Source organism: Pongo pygmaeus, chromosome 22 (genome assembly GCF_028885625.2).
Source record: "Pongo pygmaeus isolate AG05252 chromosome 22, NHGRI_mPonPyg2-v2.0_pri, whole genome shotgun sequence".
In the NCBI taxonomy this organism is placed as follows: Eukaryota; Metazoa; Chordata; class Mammalia; order Primates; family Hominidae; genus Pongo; species Pongo pygmaeus.
The window spans coordinates 54,252,439-54,269,733 of NC_072395.2; the positions used below are offsets into that span (position 1 = coordinate 54,252,439).

A 17,295-nucleotide genomic window follows, 5' to 3' on the forward strand; every position below is an offset into this window, starting at 1 on the left:
GCCTCCTTTGTGATGTCTTCAGACCATTTGCTCACTTGTAATAGTTCAGCTGGCTTGACCACAAAGTAAAACTACCTTTTCTATCTTCCCTTGCTACCTCTTGTGCCAAGCTGCTGCCATAGTGTTGTCCTAATGACCATACCCTCCGGGATGCAGAGGTGGTTTTATCTTTTAGGAACCTTCAGGGCCATGGATGTGGCATGCCATCCACCTCTGTGAGTAAACGTACCACACCTGTCAGCATGCACAGTGTGTCTGTATAGAGGCGTGAGTCCTCTTCATCCTCCAGCTGAGAGGATTCTCTATCCAGTTTACTCCCTGCAGCATCCTGATGATGACAAGAGGACCTGGAAGTGTTTCTGAGACACAATTCATAAGTCTTTGACAGCAGGGCCTGGTTAAAGGAACCATGGAGCTGTTGTGCTGAGAACAGCATTGCCTACGGGAAAGCGGGCAGGTCTGTGCGCTTGTGAAGGGAACAGGTCACCCACGCTAAAGGGGAGCGCAGGCTCCAGGGAGGATTCCTGAGTATTCCCATTCGTGTATTCTCTCTGAGTTGAGTACCCATACACAGGGTGTCTGCGAAGTTGGGAACCAGGACACACCTACTTTTAAACTGTTAGTTACATTTTCAAATGCTATATTCAACGTGTTTTCAGGCGAATACCTAAGTAATGAGTATAATTATTAAATTGAAAAAAGGCACTAAAGACAGAGAGTCCAAAAATCTAGAAGCACTGGAAAAAATAGTCCATTTGTAGCACGTTTTCATATGAGCAACTGGATACTTGCTTTAAATTTAGGTATCTGGAGATTGACCAAAAAAAAATTAAGTTAATTATTTGAAAAGTTTCACCACTTTGGCCAGGCTGGTCTCAAACTCGTGACTTCAGGAGATCCATCCGCCTTGGCCTCCCAAAGTGCTGGAATTACAGGCATGAGCCACCGTGCCCGGCTGAGAATTTTTAAAAAGGGAAAAGAAACTGTAGGCTATTTGAGTGTTAACTGCTGAGAAGAATAAAATAAAACAGGGAGTGGGGCTGGGTGGTATTGGTGGGGGCTGGGTGGTGTTGGGGTGGGCTGGAGTGTTGAGATGAGACGGGACAGGCAAGGAGGAAGGTCTGAAGGAGGGGAGCCAGCCTACAGGGTTGGTGTGAGCACTCCCGGGAGAGCTCTGTGTTTTCACCTACTGGGGACGGAGGACTGTGATTACCAAAAAAACCCAGACCATGTCCAGCTCAGCCCTGGCATCTTGCTCTGATGTCACAGCACCTCTGTGTGCCCAGTTTTCTCTAGCAGGCCCTTCCAGCACCAGTGCTGTTCGCCCTGGTCATGATAGCTTTTATCTTTAATTAATTCATTGACAGCATGTGTTGATATACGTATACGTTGTGGAATGGCCGAATCAAGCCACTTAACATGCATCACCTCACATATTTAGCATTTTTATGTGATGAAAACACTTAAAATCTACTCTCATGGTGATTTTCGTGTATATAATACAGTAGTTCCCCCCACTTATCTGTGGTTTTGCTTTCTGTGATTTCACTTACCCTTGGCTATTCACAGTCCAAATATACTAAATGGAAAACTCCAGAAAAAAGCAATTTATATGTTTTAAATTGTGTGTCATTTTGATTAGTGTGATGTAATCTCACACCTTCTCGCCTTGTCCTGCCTCATCCCACGGGGAACGTGAATCCTCCCTTTGTCCAGCATCTCCGTGCTGTACGCACTCCCTGCCTATTAGTCACTTAGGAGCCAGCCTGGTCATCAGATTGACTGTCACAGTATCTGTGTTCAAGTCACCTTTATTTTACTGAATAATGGCTCCACAGAGCAAGAGTAGAGGTGCTGGCAACTTGGATATGCCAAAGAGAAGCGGAAAGTGCTTTCTTTCTTTCTTTCTTCCTTTTTTTTGAGATGAAGTCATGCTCTGTCATCCAAACTGGAGTGCAGTTGCACCTCCAGGGTTCAAGCAATTCTCCTGCCTCAGCCTCCCAAGTAGCTGGGATTACAGGTGCGTGCCACCACACCTGGCTAATTTTTGTATTTTTAGCAGAGACGGGGTTTTGCCATGTTGGCCAGGCTGGTCTCGAACTCCTGACCTCAGGTGATCCGCCACCTCAGCCTCCCAAAGTGCTGGGATTACAGGCATGAGCCACCGTGCCCAGCTGGAAAATGCTTTCTTTAAGTGAAAAGGTGAAAGCTCTCAATTTCATAAGGAAAGAAAACAATCATTTGCTGAATTTGCTAAGAACTTCAGTAAATACAGTAAGATATTTTGGGAGAGACCACATTCACATAACTTTATTAGAGTTAGTTGTTGTTAATCTCTTACTCCAACTAATTTATAAATTAAACTATATTGTTAATTGTCGTTAATCTCTTAGTCTTCCTAATTTGTAAATTAAACTTTATCATAGGTATGTCTGTATAGGAAAAAAAAAAAACAACGTAATACAGGTACAGCATCCCAAATCTGAAAACACACAACCTGAAATGCTTCAAAATCCAAAACTTTTTGAGCAGCGACATGACACTCCAAGGAAATATTCATCAGAGCGTTTTGGGTTTTGGATTTTCAGATTAGGGATGTTCAACTGGTAAGTATAATGCAAACATTCCAAGATCCAAAAAAAATTTGAAACACTGCTGGTCCCAAGCATTTTGGATACACCAACTGGTGTATATAGAGTTCTGTACTATTTGTGGCTTCATGCATCCACTTGGCGTCTTGGAATGTACCCCTTGTGGATAACAGGAGGACCACTGTATATTGTTGTTAACTGTAGTCACCATGATGTGCAATAGATCTCTTGAACTTATTCCTCCTGTGTAGCTGAAACTTTGTACATTTTGACCAACGTCTTCCCAAACCCCTGAACCTCTGGCCACTGGTAAGTACCATTCTGCTCTCATCATCCTACTCTCTGCTTCTATGAGTTCAAATTGTTTGCATTCCACATGTGGGTGAGAACACGTGGTAGTTGTCTTTCTGTGGGTGTGTTATTTCTGTTAGCGTAATGTCCTCCATGTTCATCTACGTTGTCACAAATGACAGCATTTCCTTCTCTTTTAGGCTGAATAGTATTCTATTGTGCACTCTGTTATACCACATTTTCCTTATTCATTCATTCATTCATCGATGGGCACGTAGGTTGATTCCGTATTTGGCTATTGTGAATAATGCTGCAGTGAACCTGGGAGTGCAGATCTCTCTTTGACATACTGATTTCATATCCTTTGGATATATGCTCAGACGTGAGATTGCTTTATCATATATTCTACTTTTAATTATTTGGGGAATCTCCGTACCATTTTTCCATAATGGTTATACTAACCTACATTCCACCAATAGCATATAGGGTTTTCTTTGCTCCACATCTTCACCAACACTCTTTCCTGTTATTAGTAATAGCCATTCTAACAGGTGTGAGCTGATATCTCATCGTGCCTTTGCATTGCCCTGATTATTAGTAATATTGAACATATTTTCATATATATTTTAGCTATTTGTATGTCTTCTTTGGAAAAATCTTTATTCGTGTTCTTTACCCATTTTTCAATCAGGTTTTTTATTTGTTTTCTTGTTACTGGTTGTTTGGGTTCCTTATATGTTTTGGATATTAATCACTAATCAGATTTACACTTTGCAAATATTTTCTCCCATTTTGTAGGTTGTCTCTTCACTCCGTTGATTGTTTCCTTTGCTGTGCAGAAGCTTTTTGGTTTGACGTAATTCCCTTTGCCTGTTTTTGCTTGTGTTGCCTGTGCTTTTAGGGCATATTCCCCAAATCATTGCCCAAACCAACATCATGGAGCTTTTCCCTTATATTTTATCTAGTAATTTCATAGTTTCAGGTTTTATGGTTAAGTCGTTAATTTATTTTGAGTTGGCTTTTTATGTGGTGTGAGATGAGGATCTAATTTCATTCTTCTGCATATGGATATCCAGTTTTTCCAATACCGTTTATTGAAGAGACTGTCCTTTCTCCATCAACTTGAGTTGATATTATGATGTTAACTGTGAGCTTTTCATATGTGGTCTTTATTGTGTTAAGGAACATTCCTTTATCATGAAAGGATTTCAATTTTGTCAAATTCTTTGCTTGCTTCTATTTTCTGTCTAAACCATATGACATTATCATACAGTTTTTGTCCTTCATTCTGTTGATGTGGTAATCACATTATTGATTTATGTACGTTGAATCATCCTTGCATCTGTCCTTGCAAGGACAGATCCCACATGGTCATGACAATTTAGTTTGGATATTTGGCCCTGCCCAAATCTCATTTGGAATTGTAATTCCCAGTGCTAGAGGTGGAGCCTGGAGGGAGGTATTTGGATGATGAGGGTGCATGCCTCATGGCTTGGTGCTGCCTTTGCGATAGTGAGTTCTTGTGAGATCTGGTCATTTAAAAGTGTGTGGCATCTCCCCCTGCCAATCTATCTCACTTGCTCCTGCTTTCACCATGTGACATGCCTGCTCCCCTTCACCTTCCACCATGATTGTGATTGTAAGCTTCCTGAGGCCTCCCTAGAAGTTAAGCAGATGCCAGTACCAAGTTTCTGTAAAGCCTGCAGGACCATGAGCCAATTAAACCTCTTTATAAATTACTCAATCTTAGATATTTCTTTATAGCGATGCAAGAATGGACTAATACACATGGTGAATGATTTTTTTAATGTCTTGTTGAATTCAGTTTGCTAGTATTAATATTTTGTTGAGGAATTTGGCATCTATGTTCATCCGGGATATTGACCTACACTTTTATTTTCTTGTAGTGCCCTTGTCTGGCTTTGGTATCAGGGTAATGCTGGCCTCATAAAGTGAGTTTGGAAGCGTTCCCTCCTCTTCAATTTTTTGGAAGACTTTGAAATTGATTGGTATTAGTTCTTTAATTGGTTGGTAAAATTCAGCCATGAAGCCATCTGGTCCTGGGATTTTTTTTGATGAGAGACTTTTTATTACTGACTTAGTCTCCTTACATTTATTGGTCTGTTCCTTTTTTTGGTGTATAATTGTTCACAATAGTCTCTTATGATACTTCAGTGTTTCTGTGATATCAGTGGTGATGTCTGCTCTTTCATTACTGATTTTATTTGAGTCTTCTCTTTCTTTTTTTCTCAGTCTAGCTAAGGGTTTGTCAATTTTATCTCTTTTCAAAAAACCAAGTCTGTTTTTTTGACCTTTTCTATTGTTTTTCTAGTCTCCATTTCATGTACTTCTATTATGATTGTTGTCATTTTTTTCCTTCTGCTAACTTCGGGCTTAGTTTGTTCTTCATTTTCTATTTTCTTGATGTATAACCTTAGGTTGTTTATGTGAGACCTTTTTTTAATGTACGCATTTATTACCACAAACTCCTCTCTTAGAACTGTTTTGCTGTATCTCATAAGTTTTGATATGTTGTGTTTCTGGTTTTATTTTTTTGTGTCAAGATAGTTTTTAATCTCCCTTTTAATTTCTTCTTTGATCCACTGGCCATTCAGAAGCCAATGTTGTTTGATTTCTACATATTTTTGAATTTTCTGAAATTATTTTTTGATATGGCTTGAATCTGTGTCCTCACCAAATCTCATGTTGAATTTTAATCCTCAATGTTGGAGATGGGGCCTGGTGAAATGTGATTGGATCATGGGAGTGGATTTCTTATGAATGGTTTAGCACCATCTTCTTGGTGCTGTTCTCATGATAACGAGTGAGTTCTCATGAGATCTTGTTGTTCAAAAATGTGTGGTACCTCCCTCTTCTCTCTCTTGCTTCTGCTCTGGCCATGTGATATGCCTGCTACCCCTTTGGCTTCTGCCATGATTGTAAGTTTCCTGGGGCCTCCTCAGAACCTGAGAAGATGCCGGCATTATACTTCCTGTACAGCCTGTGGAACCATGAGCCAATTAAAACCCGTTCCTTTCTAAATTACCCAGTCTCAGATATTTCTTTCTGGCAGTGCAGGAATGGACTAATACAGAACATTGGTACATAGGAGTGGAGCATTGCTATAAAGATATGTGAAAATAAGGAAGCAGCTTTGGAACTGGGTAACAGGCAGAGGTTGGAAGAGTTTGGGGGCTCAGAAGACAAGAAGATGAGGGAAAGTTTGGAACTTCCTAGAGACTAGTTGAATGGTTGTGACCAAAATGCTGATAATGAGATGGATGGTGAAGGCCAGGTTGATGAATTCTCAGATGAAAATGAGGAACTTGTTGGGAAATGGAGCAAAGGTCACTTTTATTATGCCTTAGCAAAGAGCTTGGCTGCATTGTACCCCTGACCTAGGGATCTGTGGAACTCTGAACTTGAGAGTGATGATTTAGGGTATCTGATGGAATAAATTTCTAAGCAGCAAAGCATTTAAGATATGGCCTGGCTGCTTCTAATAACCTGTGCTTGTAAGTGTGAGCAAAGAAATGACCTAAAGTTGGAACTTATATTTAAAGGGGAAGCAGAGCATAAAATTTGGAAAATGTGCAGCCTGGCCATGTGGTAGAAAAGAAAAGCCTATTTTCACAAGAGGAATTCAAGCAGGCTGCAGAAATTTGCATAAGTAAAAAGAAGCCAAGTGCTATTAGCCAAGACAGTGGGAAAAAGGCCCCAAAGGCATTTCAAAAACCTTTGCAGCAGCCCCTCTTGTCACACAGGCCCGGAGGCTTAAAAATATAGAACGGTTTCATGGGTCAGCCCCAGGGCCCCACTAACCTGTTCAGCTTCTAGACACTGTTCCCTGCATCTCAGCAGCTCTAGTTTCAGCCATGGCTCAAAGGGTTCCAGGTATAGCTCAAGCTGCTGCTTCAGAGGGTGCAGGCCATAAGCCTGGGGGGCGTTCACATGATATTAAGCCTGCAGATGCACAGAATGCAAGGGTTAATGCTTGGGAGCCTCCACCTAGATTTCAGAGAATATATGGGAAATCCTGAGTGCTTAAGCAGAAGCTGCTGCAGGGGCAGAACCTCTACTAGAACAGTGCAAAGGGGAAATGTGGGGTTTGAGCCTCCACACTAGTCCCCACCGGAGCACTGCCTAGTGGAGCTGTGGGAAGAGGTCCACCATCCTCCAGACCCCAGAGGGGCAGATCCTGGCACTTGCACCCTCAGCATGGAAAAGCCACAGAAACTTGATGCCAGTTTGTGAGAGCAGCCTTGGGGACTGAGCCTTGCAAAGCCACTGGGGTGGAACTAGCTGCCCAAGGCCTTGAGAGTCCACCCCTCACACCAGTGTACGCTGGATGTGAGACATGGAGTCAAAGGAGATTGTTTGGGAGCTTTAAGATTTGATAACTGCCCTGCTGGGTTTTGGACTTGTGTGGGGCCTGTAGCCTCTTTCTTTTGGCTGATTTTTTCCATTTTAAAATGGAAATATTTTGCCCACTGCTTGTACCTCCATTGTGTCTTGGAAGTAAATAACTTATTTTTGATTTTACAGGCTTGTAGGTGGAAGAGATTTGCCTTGTCTCAGATGAGACTTGGGACTTTGGACTTTTGAGTTAATGCTGGAGTGACTTTGGACTTTGGGGGACTATTGGGAAGGCATGATTGTATTTTGCAATGTGAGAAGGACAAGATATTTGGGGGACCAGGGGCAAAATGATGTGATTTGGATTTGTGTCCCCAACAATCTCATGTCAAATTTTAATCCCTGTTGTTGGAGATGGGGCATGGTGGGAGGTGTTTGGATCATGGGAGTGGATTCCTCATGAATGGTTTAGCACCATCCCCTTGATGCAGTGCTCATGATAGTGAATTTTCATGAGATGTGGTTGTTTAAAAGTGTGTGGCACCTCCTTCCCACCCTCACTCTCTATTGCTCCTGCTCTGGCCATGCTCCCCCTTTGCCTTCCACCATGATTGTAAGTTTCCTGAGGCCTCCCCAGAAGCTAAGCAGATGCTAGCACCATGCTTCCTTTACAGCCTGCAGAACCGTGAGCCAATTAAATCTATTTTCTTTATAAATTACCCAGTCTCAGGTATTTCTTTATAGCAATGGGATAACGGCCTAATATACTTCTATTAGTGATTTCTAGTTTCATACCATGGTAGTAGGAAAAGATACTTGATGCAATTTCAGTCTTCTTACATTTATTAAGTTTTGTTTTGTGACCTAACACATGGTCTGTCCTGGAAGACATTCCATGTGTGCTTGAGAAAAATGGATATTTTGTTGCTGCTGGATGGAATGCTCTGTATATGTCTATTAGATGCTTTTGGTGTAAAGAGCAATTCAAGTCACCTCTACTGAGTGTTGATGTCCCACCAGTATTTATATGTTGAAACCTCATTACTTATGTAACAGTATTAAGAGGTAGGGCCTTGTGGAAAGTAAGACATGAAGACTTACAAATGGGATTAGAGCCTCTATGAATGGTATGAGCACCCTTATAAAAGAGATTGAAGAGAGCATATTTGCCCCTTTCCACCATGTCAGGATGCAGCAACAAGGTGCAATCTATGAGAAATGGGCCCTCGTCAGACACTGTATCTGCTAGCACCCTGACCTTGGATTTCCCAGCCTCTAGAAGTTTAAGAGATAGGCCTGGCATTGTGGCTCACGTCTGTAATCCCAGCACTTTGGGAGGCTGAAGTGGGTGGATCACCTCAGGTCAAGAGTTCAAGACCAGCCTGGCCAACATGGCAAAACCCCATCTCTACTAAAAATACAAAAATTAGCCAGACGTGGTGGTGCATGCCTATAGTCCCATCTACTTGGGAGGGTGAGGCAGGAGAATTGCTTGAACCTGAGAGGCGGAGGTTGCAGTGAGCTGAGATCACACCACTACACTCTAGCCTGGGCTACAGAATGAGACTCCATCTCAAAAGAAACAAGAAGTTTAAGAAATAAATTTGTGTTATTTACAAATTGCCTAGCCTAAGGTATTTTTTTAAAACAGCCTGAACAGACTAAGACAAAATTTAATTTTTAAAAAATTTTCTGCCTGGCTGATCTGTCTATTGTTGAAAGTGGGGTATTGACATTCGCTACTATTATTGTATTACAGTTTATATCTGCCTTCAGATCTCTTAATTTTTGCATTTAAGTGCTCTGATGTTTGGTGCATATATATATATACACACACAATTGTTATGTCTTCTTGATGAATTCACTCCTTTATTATCATATAATTACCATCTTTGTCTTTTTTTAAAGTTTGACTCAAAGTCTATTTAAACTGATGTAAATATAGCTATCCCTGCTCTCTTTTGGTTTCCATTTGCATGGAGTATTTTTTCCACCCTTTCACTTTCAATCTATACATTTTTTTAAAGGTGAAGTGAGTCTCCTATAGGCAACATATAGCTGTTTTTTGTGTTTGTTTTTAAATCCGTTGAGCTAATCTGTGTCTTTTGATTAGAGAATTTAATTCATTTACATTTAAGGTAATTATTGATAGATAAGGCTTTACTACTTCCATTTTGTTCATTGTTTCCTGGTTGTTTTGTACGTCCTTTGTTCGTTTCTTCCTGTCTTTCTGTCTTTGTTTCTGATTATCTGATTTTCTATAGTGGTATACTTTGATTCTTTACTTGTGATATTTTATGTATCATCTACCATTTTGCTGACTATACTTCTTAGTTTAAGGTGCTAAGAGTACAGTAATTCATAAAATAGAGCCAAGTCTCTACTTAAACTTAAGGTGAGAGAATGCTTTCTGAATTCCTTTCTGCAGACTTAGGATTTAAATCTGAAGTGAGCACAGCCCTGTGGGTTCTGTGGGTGACGATAGACAACTACTCAGGGATCTGAGTGGGATCAGTAGTGATGCAGTGAAAGATGCGTGGGGGCCGTGGGGGCATGGGAGCCTCAAGGGTGTTCAGGGCCAGGTGGGCTCCTCGCATTCCAGCCTCAGGTCCCTCAATCCTCCCAAATTGCTGACCCCTGTGAAATAAGGATGCTGATGCTAGGAGAGATATCTCCAGGATCTGACATCATAGCATCCTGGGCAAAAAGCTCAGTTCCTCACACTCAGGTGAAAGGAGAGTGGGTCAGCTGTGGTGGTCAGGTGTATGTGGTATAGAATGTATGTGTGTCTGTGTGTGATATGGTATGTGTTGGGGGAGGGGATGTGTGTGGGAGTGGTGTGGTGTGTGTGTGTACATGTATGGTGTGTGTGTCTATATGGTATGGTGTGCATATGTGTGTGGTGAGTACACGGTGTGTGTGTGAGATATTCAGTATGTTGTATGGTGTGTGAATGTGTGCTGTATATGGTGTGTGTGTGTGTGTGATACATCATGTGGTGTGTGTGCATGCATGTGTGGTGTGGGTGTCAGTGTGTTGAGCATGTGGTGTGTTGTATGATATGTATGGTGTGTGTGTTTATAGTGTATGTGGCATGTTGTGTGATGTGTGTGTGTTTAGGGTGTCTAAGGCTGTGTAGATGCAGAAGCTTTATAGATGCTCCACAGATGGCTGTCTTTGCTCACCAGCTCTCTTAGACCCGTGTAATCTTTCTTTTATTGTATTGCAAATTACATTGCCCACCAAGAATGTCACAATGGGCAGCCATGGGCAGTGATTCCCAGCCCTTATGAAATTGTTACGCCTACTCAGTACCCCTCTCCCTCTTTGCTTGTTTGTCACTTTAAAATAAAATCAGATTCAGTGAGCTTTGTGTCTTTAGGGGAATTCTCAGTGAAGTCTGGAAACCCTCCCCCTCAGGTTTTCCTACCGCAGCTTGGAGTTTCTGGTATGAAGTGCTGGTGTTCTCCACCAAGCAGCAGGTGCATCTGTAAATTACTGTGGGATGTTAACAGCTATATACTTTATTATTCATTACAGCCCCAGTCCCCAAAAGGCAAAAATGTGATCACTGGACTCCCTGCCCATCTGACACCTATGCCTACAGGTTACTCAGCGGAGGTGGCAGAAACAAGTACGCTAAAATCTGCTTTGAGGATAACCTGTAAGTACCAGCATTTAGAAGGAAAATAAAGCTATCCTACTGATTCTTGCCCCTTCCCTGAGGCTGACCAAGCAGCAGTTCTGCCCACAGGAGAGAACCATATGTTGTTGGTCTCAGGCAAAAGGCTGAGAGCATCCAAGTGGAAATGAGAAAGCTCCACTGTATTCACCAGGGAAGGAGCTGATTGTCTCTAATGGCTGTATGTGTCTTGTGTTTAATGGTTTTACGGTTTCATTTGACTGCAGTTATACTTAGGATTTAAATCTGAAGTGAGCACAGCCCTGTGGGTTCTATGGGTGATGATAGACAACTACTCTGGGATCTGAGTAGGGATCAGTAGTGATGCAGTGAAAAGTGTGTGGGGGACGTGGGGGCATGAGAGCCTCAGGGGTGTTCGGGGCCAGATGGGCTCTGAACAAAGTTAGACTACTTTGAAAAGCGAAGTTAGACTACTTTACTTTGAATATGTGGCAAAGTCCTTCAAAGTCATGGGAACATGAAAACTCAGCTGATAGTTTCTTAGTTTTATTTTATGATCCTCACCTTCCTGGATTAAAGCAGGTGTTGTTTCTGTTTGCAGTCCATACTTTACACTTCTTCAATATTTTGGGAAAATCCATATAGGATTGATATTATTTCTTCTTTAAATATTTGGTGTGATTTCCCAACAAAGTCATCCTGGCCTGGAGGGGTTTGTTTTGAGGTTTTTAACTGCAAATTTAATTGATATAATAAGTACAGCACTACTTAAGTTATCTGTTTCTTCTTGAGTGGGCCCCATTTTTATTTTTTTATTATTTATTATTTTTTTTTAGTGCTTTCTTGATTTACAGCATAGCTAAACTCAGCCGAGTCTTTCTTTGTTCAGACTGAAATCAACCATTTCTCTAAAGAGAGAGTTCCTTAACGGGACATGGTATTTAGAAACTGAGATCTAGACACTCATGGGCCCTTGATAGGGTTCCTCCTAAGCACTTTTAGTGGACAGAACCAAGCAATGCATTTGTTTCTAAATCATGAATTTACATTAGCATTTACAATTCAAATTCAACAGTGCAGGAGTCTTACCCACCTTAAGTTCTTTGATTTTACATTTTAACTTGGTTCCTAGTACTATTAACCTTCGCCTTCAAATTACAATACCAAGACTACTAACAATACAACTGCTGAGTGAAGTTAAAAAATGTTGTTTGCAGCTCCTTATAGATTTAAAAATATTTTATTAAGGGTATAAAGAGTCAGATGTCTATATTAATCAAGGCTCTCCAGAGAGACAGAGCCAATGGCGGTGGGAGGTAAGAAGAGAAAGGAAAGAGTGGATTTATTAGAGAAATTGGCTCATGCAATTATGGAGGCCAAGAGGTCCCATGACAGGCCATCTGCAAGCTGGAGACCCTGAGATGCTGGTAACATGGCTGAGTCCAAGTACTAAAGCCTCAGAACCAGAGAGGCAGATGGTATAATTCTCAGTTTGAGAATCAATAGGAGATGGGAGGTCTGCTGGTATCAGTCTTGGAGTCTAAAGGCTGGGGAGCCTGAAGTTATCATGTTCAAGGTAGGAGAAGTAGAAAGGTTTCCCAGTTCCAGCAGAAAGAGAGAGAGAGGCAAAAGGGGACTGAAGTTGTCTTTTTTTTTTTTTTTGAGACGGAGTCTCACTGTGTCACCAGGCTGGAGTGCAGTGACGCCATCTCGGCTCACTGCAACCTCTGCCTTCCAGGTTCTCCAGGAAGTGCTTCTCCTGCCTCAGCCTCCTGAGTAGCTGAGGCTACAGGTGCACACCACCATGCCCAGCTAATTTTTGTATTTTTAGTAGAGACAGGGTTTCACCATGTTGGCCAGGATGGTCTCGATCTCGTGACCTCGTGATCTGCCTGCCTCAGCCTCCCAAAGTGCTGGGATTACAGGTGTGAGCCACCACGCCCAGCCAAAGTTGTCCTTTTATAAGGAACCCACCCACTCCTGTGATAACAGCATTAATCCATTCAGGAGGGCAGAGTCCTCATGGCCTAATCACCTCCTAAAGGTCCCACCTCTTAATACTATTTCCACATGAGTTTGAGAGGTGGCAAACATTCAACTCACAGCAATGACCAAAGTCATATGAAATAATTACTTTCCCTGTAGTTATTTTACATTGGATTAATTTCCATTTGCTTTCAATGCTAGGTTTGTTTTCCTTGGGTTTCATTTAATTTTTGAATATATATTTATGTGGTTCAGAAATCAACATTATGTTTGAATATTACATGTCCCAAAAAAGGAGGCTCAGAGAAATCTTCCCTGTATTCTCCACCTTTTCTCCCCACCTTTTGTTCCCATCTCCATCAATTTTTTAATTAGTTTTTGATTTATTCTTCCAGTATTTTTTAATGGCAAAAAATAAGCTATGTACATATATATATATATAATTAATACATACCTATGTATATTTTTATATACAGGTATATATGTGCATGTATACATATGAATATATGTATATGTGTGTATGAATATGTGTGCATATGTGTATATACACATGTATACACATACACGCTCATATGTACACACACATCTATATCCTTTCTTACATAAAAGGTGGTAAACTCTATACACAGTTATGACCTTGGCTTTCTTCACTTAACAATTAATAGAGATTACTCCATATCAGTACATCAGGCTTTTTTCCTCATTTCTTTTATTGATACGTGGTATTCCATAGCATGGATGTATCATAGTTTATTCAACTAGTTCTGCACTGATAGGCATTTCTGATGTTTGGTATCTTTTGGTATTACCAATAATGCTGCAATGAATAACCGTATGAATATATCATTTTGTAATAAATTATGATAAGGTGAACACCAGTGTAACCACCATCCTGGCTAAGAAATAGACTATCACTAGTACCCCATGAGCCCTCTGTTATCCCTTCTGAAATGCAGCTTCCCCTTTCCTTCCTGCCCAGTGGTAACCTGGATTTTTTTTGATGGTGATTTATTTCCTCACTTTTCTTGGGAGTTTTACTGCCTAAGCATGCATTGCAAAATACTGTTATTTAATTCAACACTTGTTTAATGTTGTCTGTTTTGTACTTTGTATAAATGGAATCATAAACCAAATACTCTTTTGTGTCTGAGATTTATCCTTCATGTTGGATGTAGCTGTTGTTCTTAGATGTTCATTGCTGTATGATATTGCATTGCATCAATATGTTACAGTTATCCATTCCATTGTTGAATGACATTTGAGTCATTCCCAGTTTGGGGTTATTATGAACAGTGCTGTTTATGTCTCTTGGTGCACATGCACATACATTTCTGTTGAGTGTTTTTTTGAAGAAGGATTCTCACAACTAGCCTCAAATTCAGTGATACTCTAGAAAAACTCCTAAGACCCAATAACAGGTTACACTTATAGGTAAGGTTTCTTACAGCAAAAGACACAGAGCAAATGCTGCTGCATGTTCTGCTGATGGTGAATTCTTCCAGTTTATGTTTCTCTGAAATATCTTTACTTCACCTTCATTCCTGAAAAATAGTGTGGTCTGCTGATGGTGAATCCTTCCAGTTTATGTTTTTCTGAAATATCTTTATTTCATCTTTGTTCCTGAAAAATACTTTTGTGGGCTGTGTTACCCATTATTCTCTTTCAGCACATTCAAGGTACTATTCCACTGTCTTCTAGGTTCTATATTTTCCTTTTGAGAAGTCAGCTGACAGTCTTATTGTTGCTACTGTGAAAGTAACTGCCCATTGCCCTCATCCCCGTCACCTTTGAGATTCCTTGTCTTTGGTTTTCAACATTTGTACCCCAATGTGTCTTTTGTTGTTTTATCTTCTTTGGAGTTTTTTTGAGTTTCTTAAATATGTAGGTATTGAAGCCCTTCATCAAATTTAACAAATTCTCTGCTCTTGTATCTTCTGCCCATTCACTTTCTCCTCTTCTTCTGAGATTCTTAATGAAACATATGTTAGACCTTATCACTACTATAATCTCTAGAGCCTATAGTCTATTTTGTATTTTCCATTTGTTTACCTCTCTGCTCTTTATCATGGACAGAGTTGTTTTCCATTCACTAATTCTCTCATCCACTGTGCCTAATCTGCTGTCAAACCCATTCAATCACTACTGATTTTAGGTTACTATATTATCTTAGTTTTAGAAATTCATTCTGGTTCTTTTTAAAATCAACATGTCAGTTTTGGTACTTTTCAGTTCTGAAATTTTTAATTGCATCAACCATGTTTTTGAATACATTATAGTTAAAGTCTGAGTTGGAAAACTCTAGCATTTAGAGTGCCTGTGAGTCTGTCACTATTATCTACTGTTTTCTGCTGGTTCCATTGGCTCTTGTGTGCGTTGGCTTCTTTCCTCACGTGTCAGGTTTCATTTGATCCTGTGCCTGTTTTTTAAAAAAATTGAGGCATGGAATGATATCTTCTTCTGAGGAATTGTCTTTGCTTCTCCCAGGGACCTGGAACCTTTAGCAGAACAGGATGACCTGAATAAGTGTTAAAGATTTTCTGGGCCACCTAGTTGACTAAAAACTAGGCTGAAGTTTATACAAGTTCTGATTTATTTCTGGTTTGCTCTCACTTTCAGGATTCAACCCTTGTGACCCCAGCCCAAATAAGATGTGGGAGATTTAACATGGCCCTGACCCTGGCTTCCAGCTTCTGTTCCCTTGGCTCACATGGTTGTCAGAAGGGCTGTTCACTTCCTTACACACCTTTTCTGGAATCAGCAAATTCTCCTTGGTTAAACGTAGCTTTAAATGCTGGACTTGCTAACCTGAAATTTAGTCTTCTCCCAGATCTTGGCCTGGGAAATTCTTAGCTACCTTATTTGGTCTCTAACGTATACAACCAGATCTTTAACAATAACAGCAACAACAAAACTTGCCTCATGTTTTCTGCTTTTCTCTATGAGAGAGTCAGTTTAGGTTAGCCAACTTTCTATTATCAGAAATTTCTTTCTGCTTCAAGTTATTATGGAATAGTCTCTAAACCTGTCAAAAAGCACTAAGCCTAGAAAACTCATAGGGGAGTTTAGGTAAAGGTGTCAAAACAAAATATTAAAGTTCCGTGTTCGCTATTCCAAAGCATGGAAAAAGGAGGAAGGCTTCCAAATTCTTTTCATAAAGCTAACGTCATTGATTCTGACACTTGACAATGGGAACATGCACATATACAACATGCACACACACAATTTCTGTGATCTTCAGCAATAATTACCATCTCCAGGAAAGTCATTTAGTCTTCCTGATTTTAGGGCACAATCCTCTTGAATTTGGCATTTCATATTCTACAATTTAAAGGTTAAAAATTAAGGACATAGTCAGGCATGGTGGCTCATGTCTATAATCCCAGCACTTTGGGAGGCTGAGGCAGGCAGATCACTTGAGCCCAAGAGTTCAAGACCGCCCTGAGCAGCATGGCAAAACTCCATCTCTACAAAAAAATTTTTTAAATTAGCCTGTTGTAGTGGTGCACGTTTGTACTTCCAGCTACTTGGGAGGCTGAGATGGAAGGATTGCTTGAGCCCGAGAGGCAGAAGTTGCAGTGAGCCACGATCGCACAACTGCACTCCAGCCTGGGTGACAGAGTGAGACCCTGTCTCAATAAATAAATAGATAATAAATTAACAATAAAGTGCATCTGTGAAGAGCCTGAGCTAAATAAATGTTAGTTTTTCTTCCCCCTAGCCATTTGTCTAAATTATAAGATTGAATGCAGTGTCCAGGTCCCCTGAGAGTCCAGGTCCCCTGAGGGACTGAGTCTGTAGACACTGAGAATAGATGTATGTGGATGAGCATGAGGGTGGCGTTCTCGGGAGCTGCACCAAGGCAAATGCAGACCTTCAAGGAAAAGGTGGGGGACAGCAGATGAGACTGACATTCAGTCAGGCGAAGACTTCGCGGAGCGGGGAGAGTCGCATGCCTCTTGGTACTTGACTAATGCTTAGCTCCATTTCAGGCTTATGGGAGAACAGCTGGGAAATGTTGCCAGAGGAATAAACATTGCCATTGTCAACTGTAAGTTATTAAACATTTTCTTTAAACTTCTCTAAAAGCTCTCTGGTCAGATTTTCAAAGGTACCTTGGGTTTTCAAGACTTTTGCACATGTTTTAGTCTAGGTTTGTATTTTAATGCATTTTAAGATTATATATTCAATTATTTTTACAAATCTCACTTCACGGATTATTTGTGGTTCTAACAACAAATAAACACCTGAAAACCAAATATAGACTTGATTTTTAAAAAAGGAAAAAACAGAGGGATAGGCCAAATGTAGGGTTAAAACCAGAAGGGCCGCCAAGGGGGTGCAGCCTGTGGTCCTGGACTGAGCCTCTCATTTGCTCCCAGAGTCCCAGTGTCTGCTCAGGGGCTGACACCATAGACCATCTCATCCTTC

At 40.7% G+C, this 17,295-nt stretch overlaps 1 protein-coding gene across 4 annotated transcripts in view; it reads left to right on the forward strand.

The window, feature by feature from the left end:
* The window catches only part of FAM3B (FAM3 metabolism regulating signaling molecule B), a 56,609-nt gene that overhangs the window by 26,778 nt on the left and 12,536 nt on the right, over positions 1-17,295 (forward strand). For all 4 annotated transcript variants that reach the window (XM_054468850.1, XM_054468848.1, XM_054468851.2 and 1 more), the window contains 2 exons: positions 10,779-10,902; positions 16,857-16,915. In XM_054468850.1, the coding sequence (XP_054324825.1) occupies positions 10,779-10,902; positions 16,857-16,915 (183 nt within the window). The remainder of the gene's footprint in view (positions 1-10,778; positions 10,903-16,856; positions 16,916-17,295) is intronic.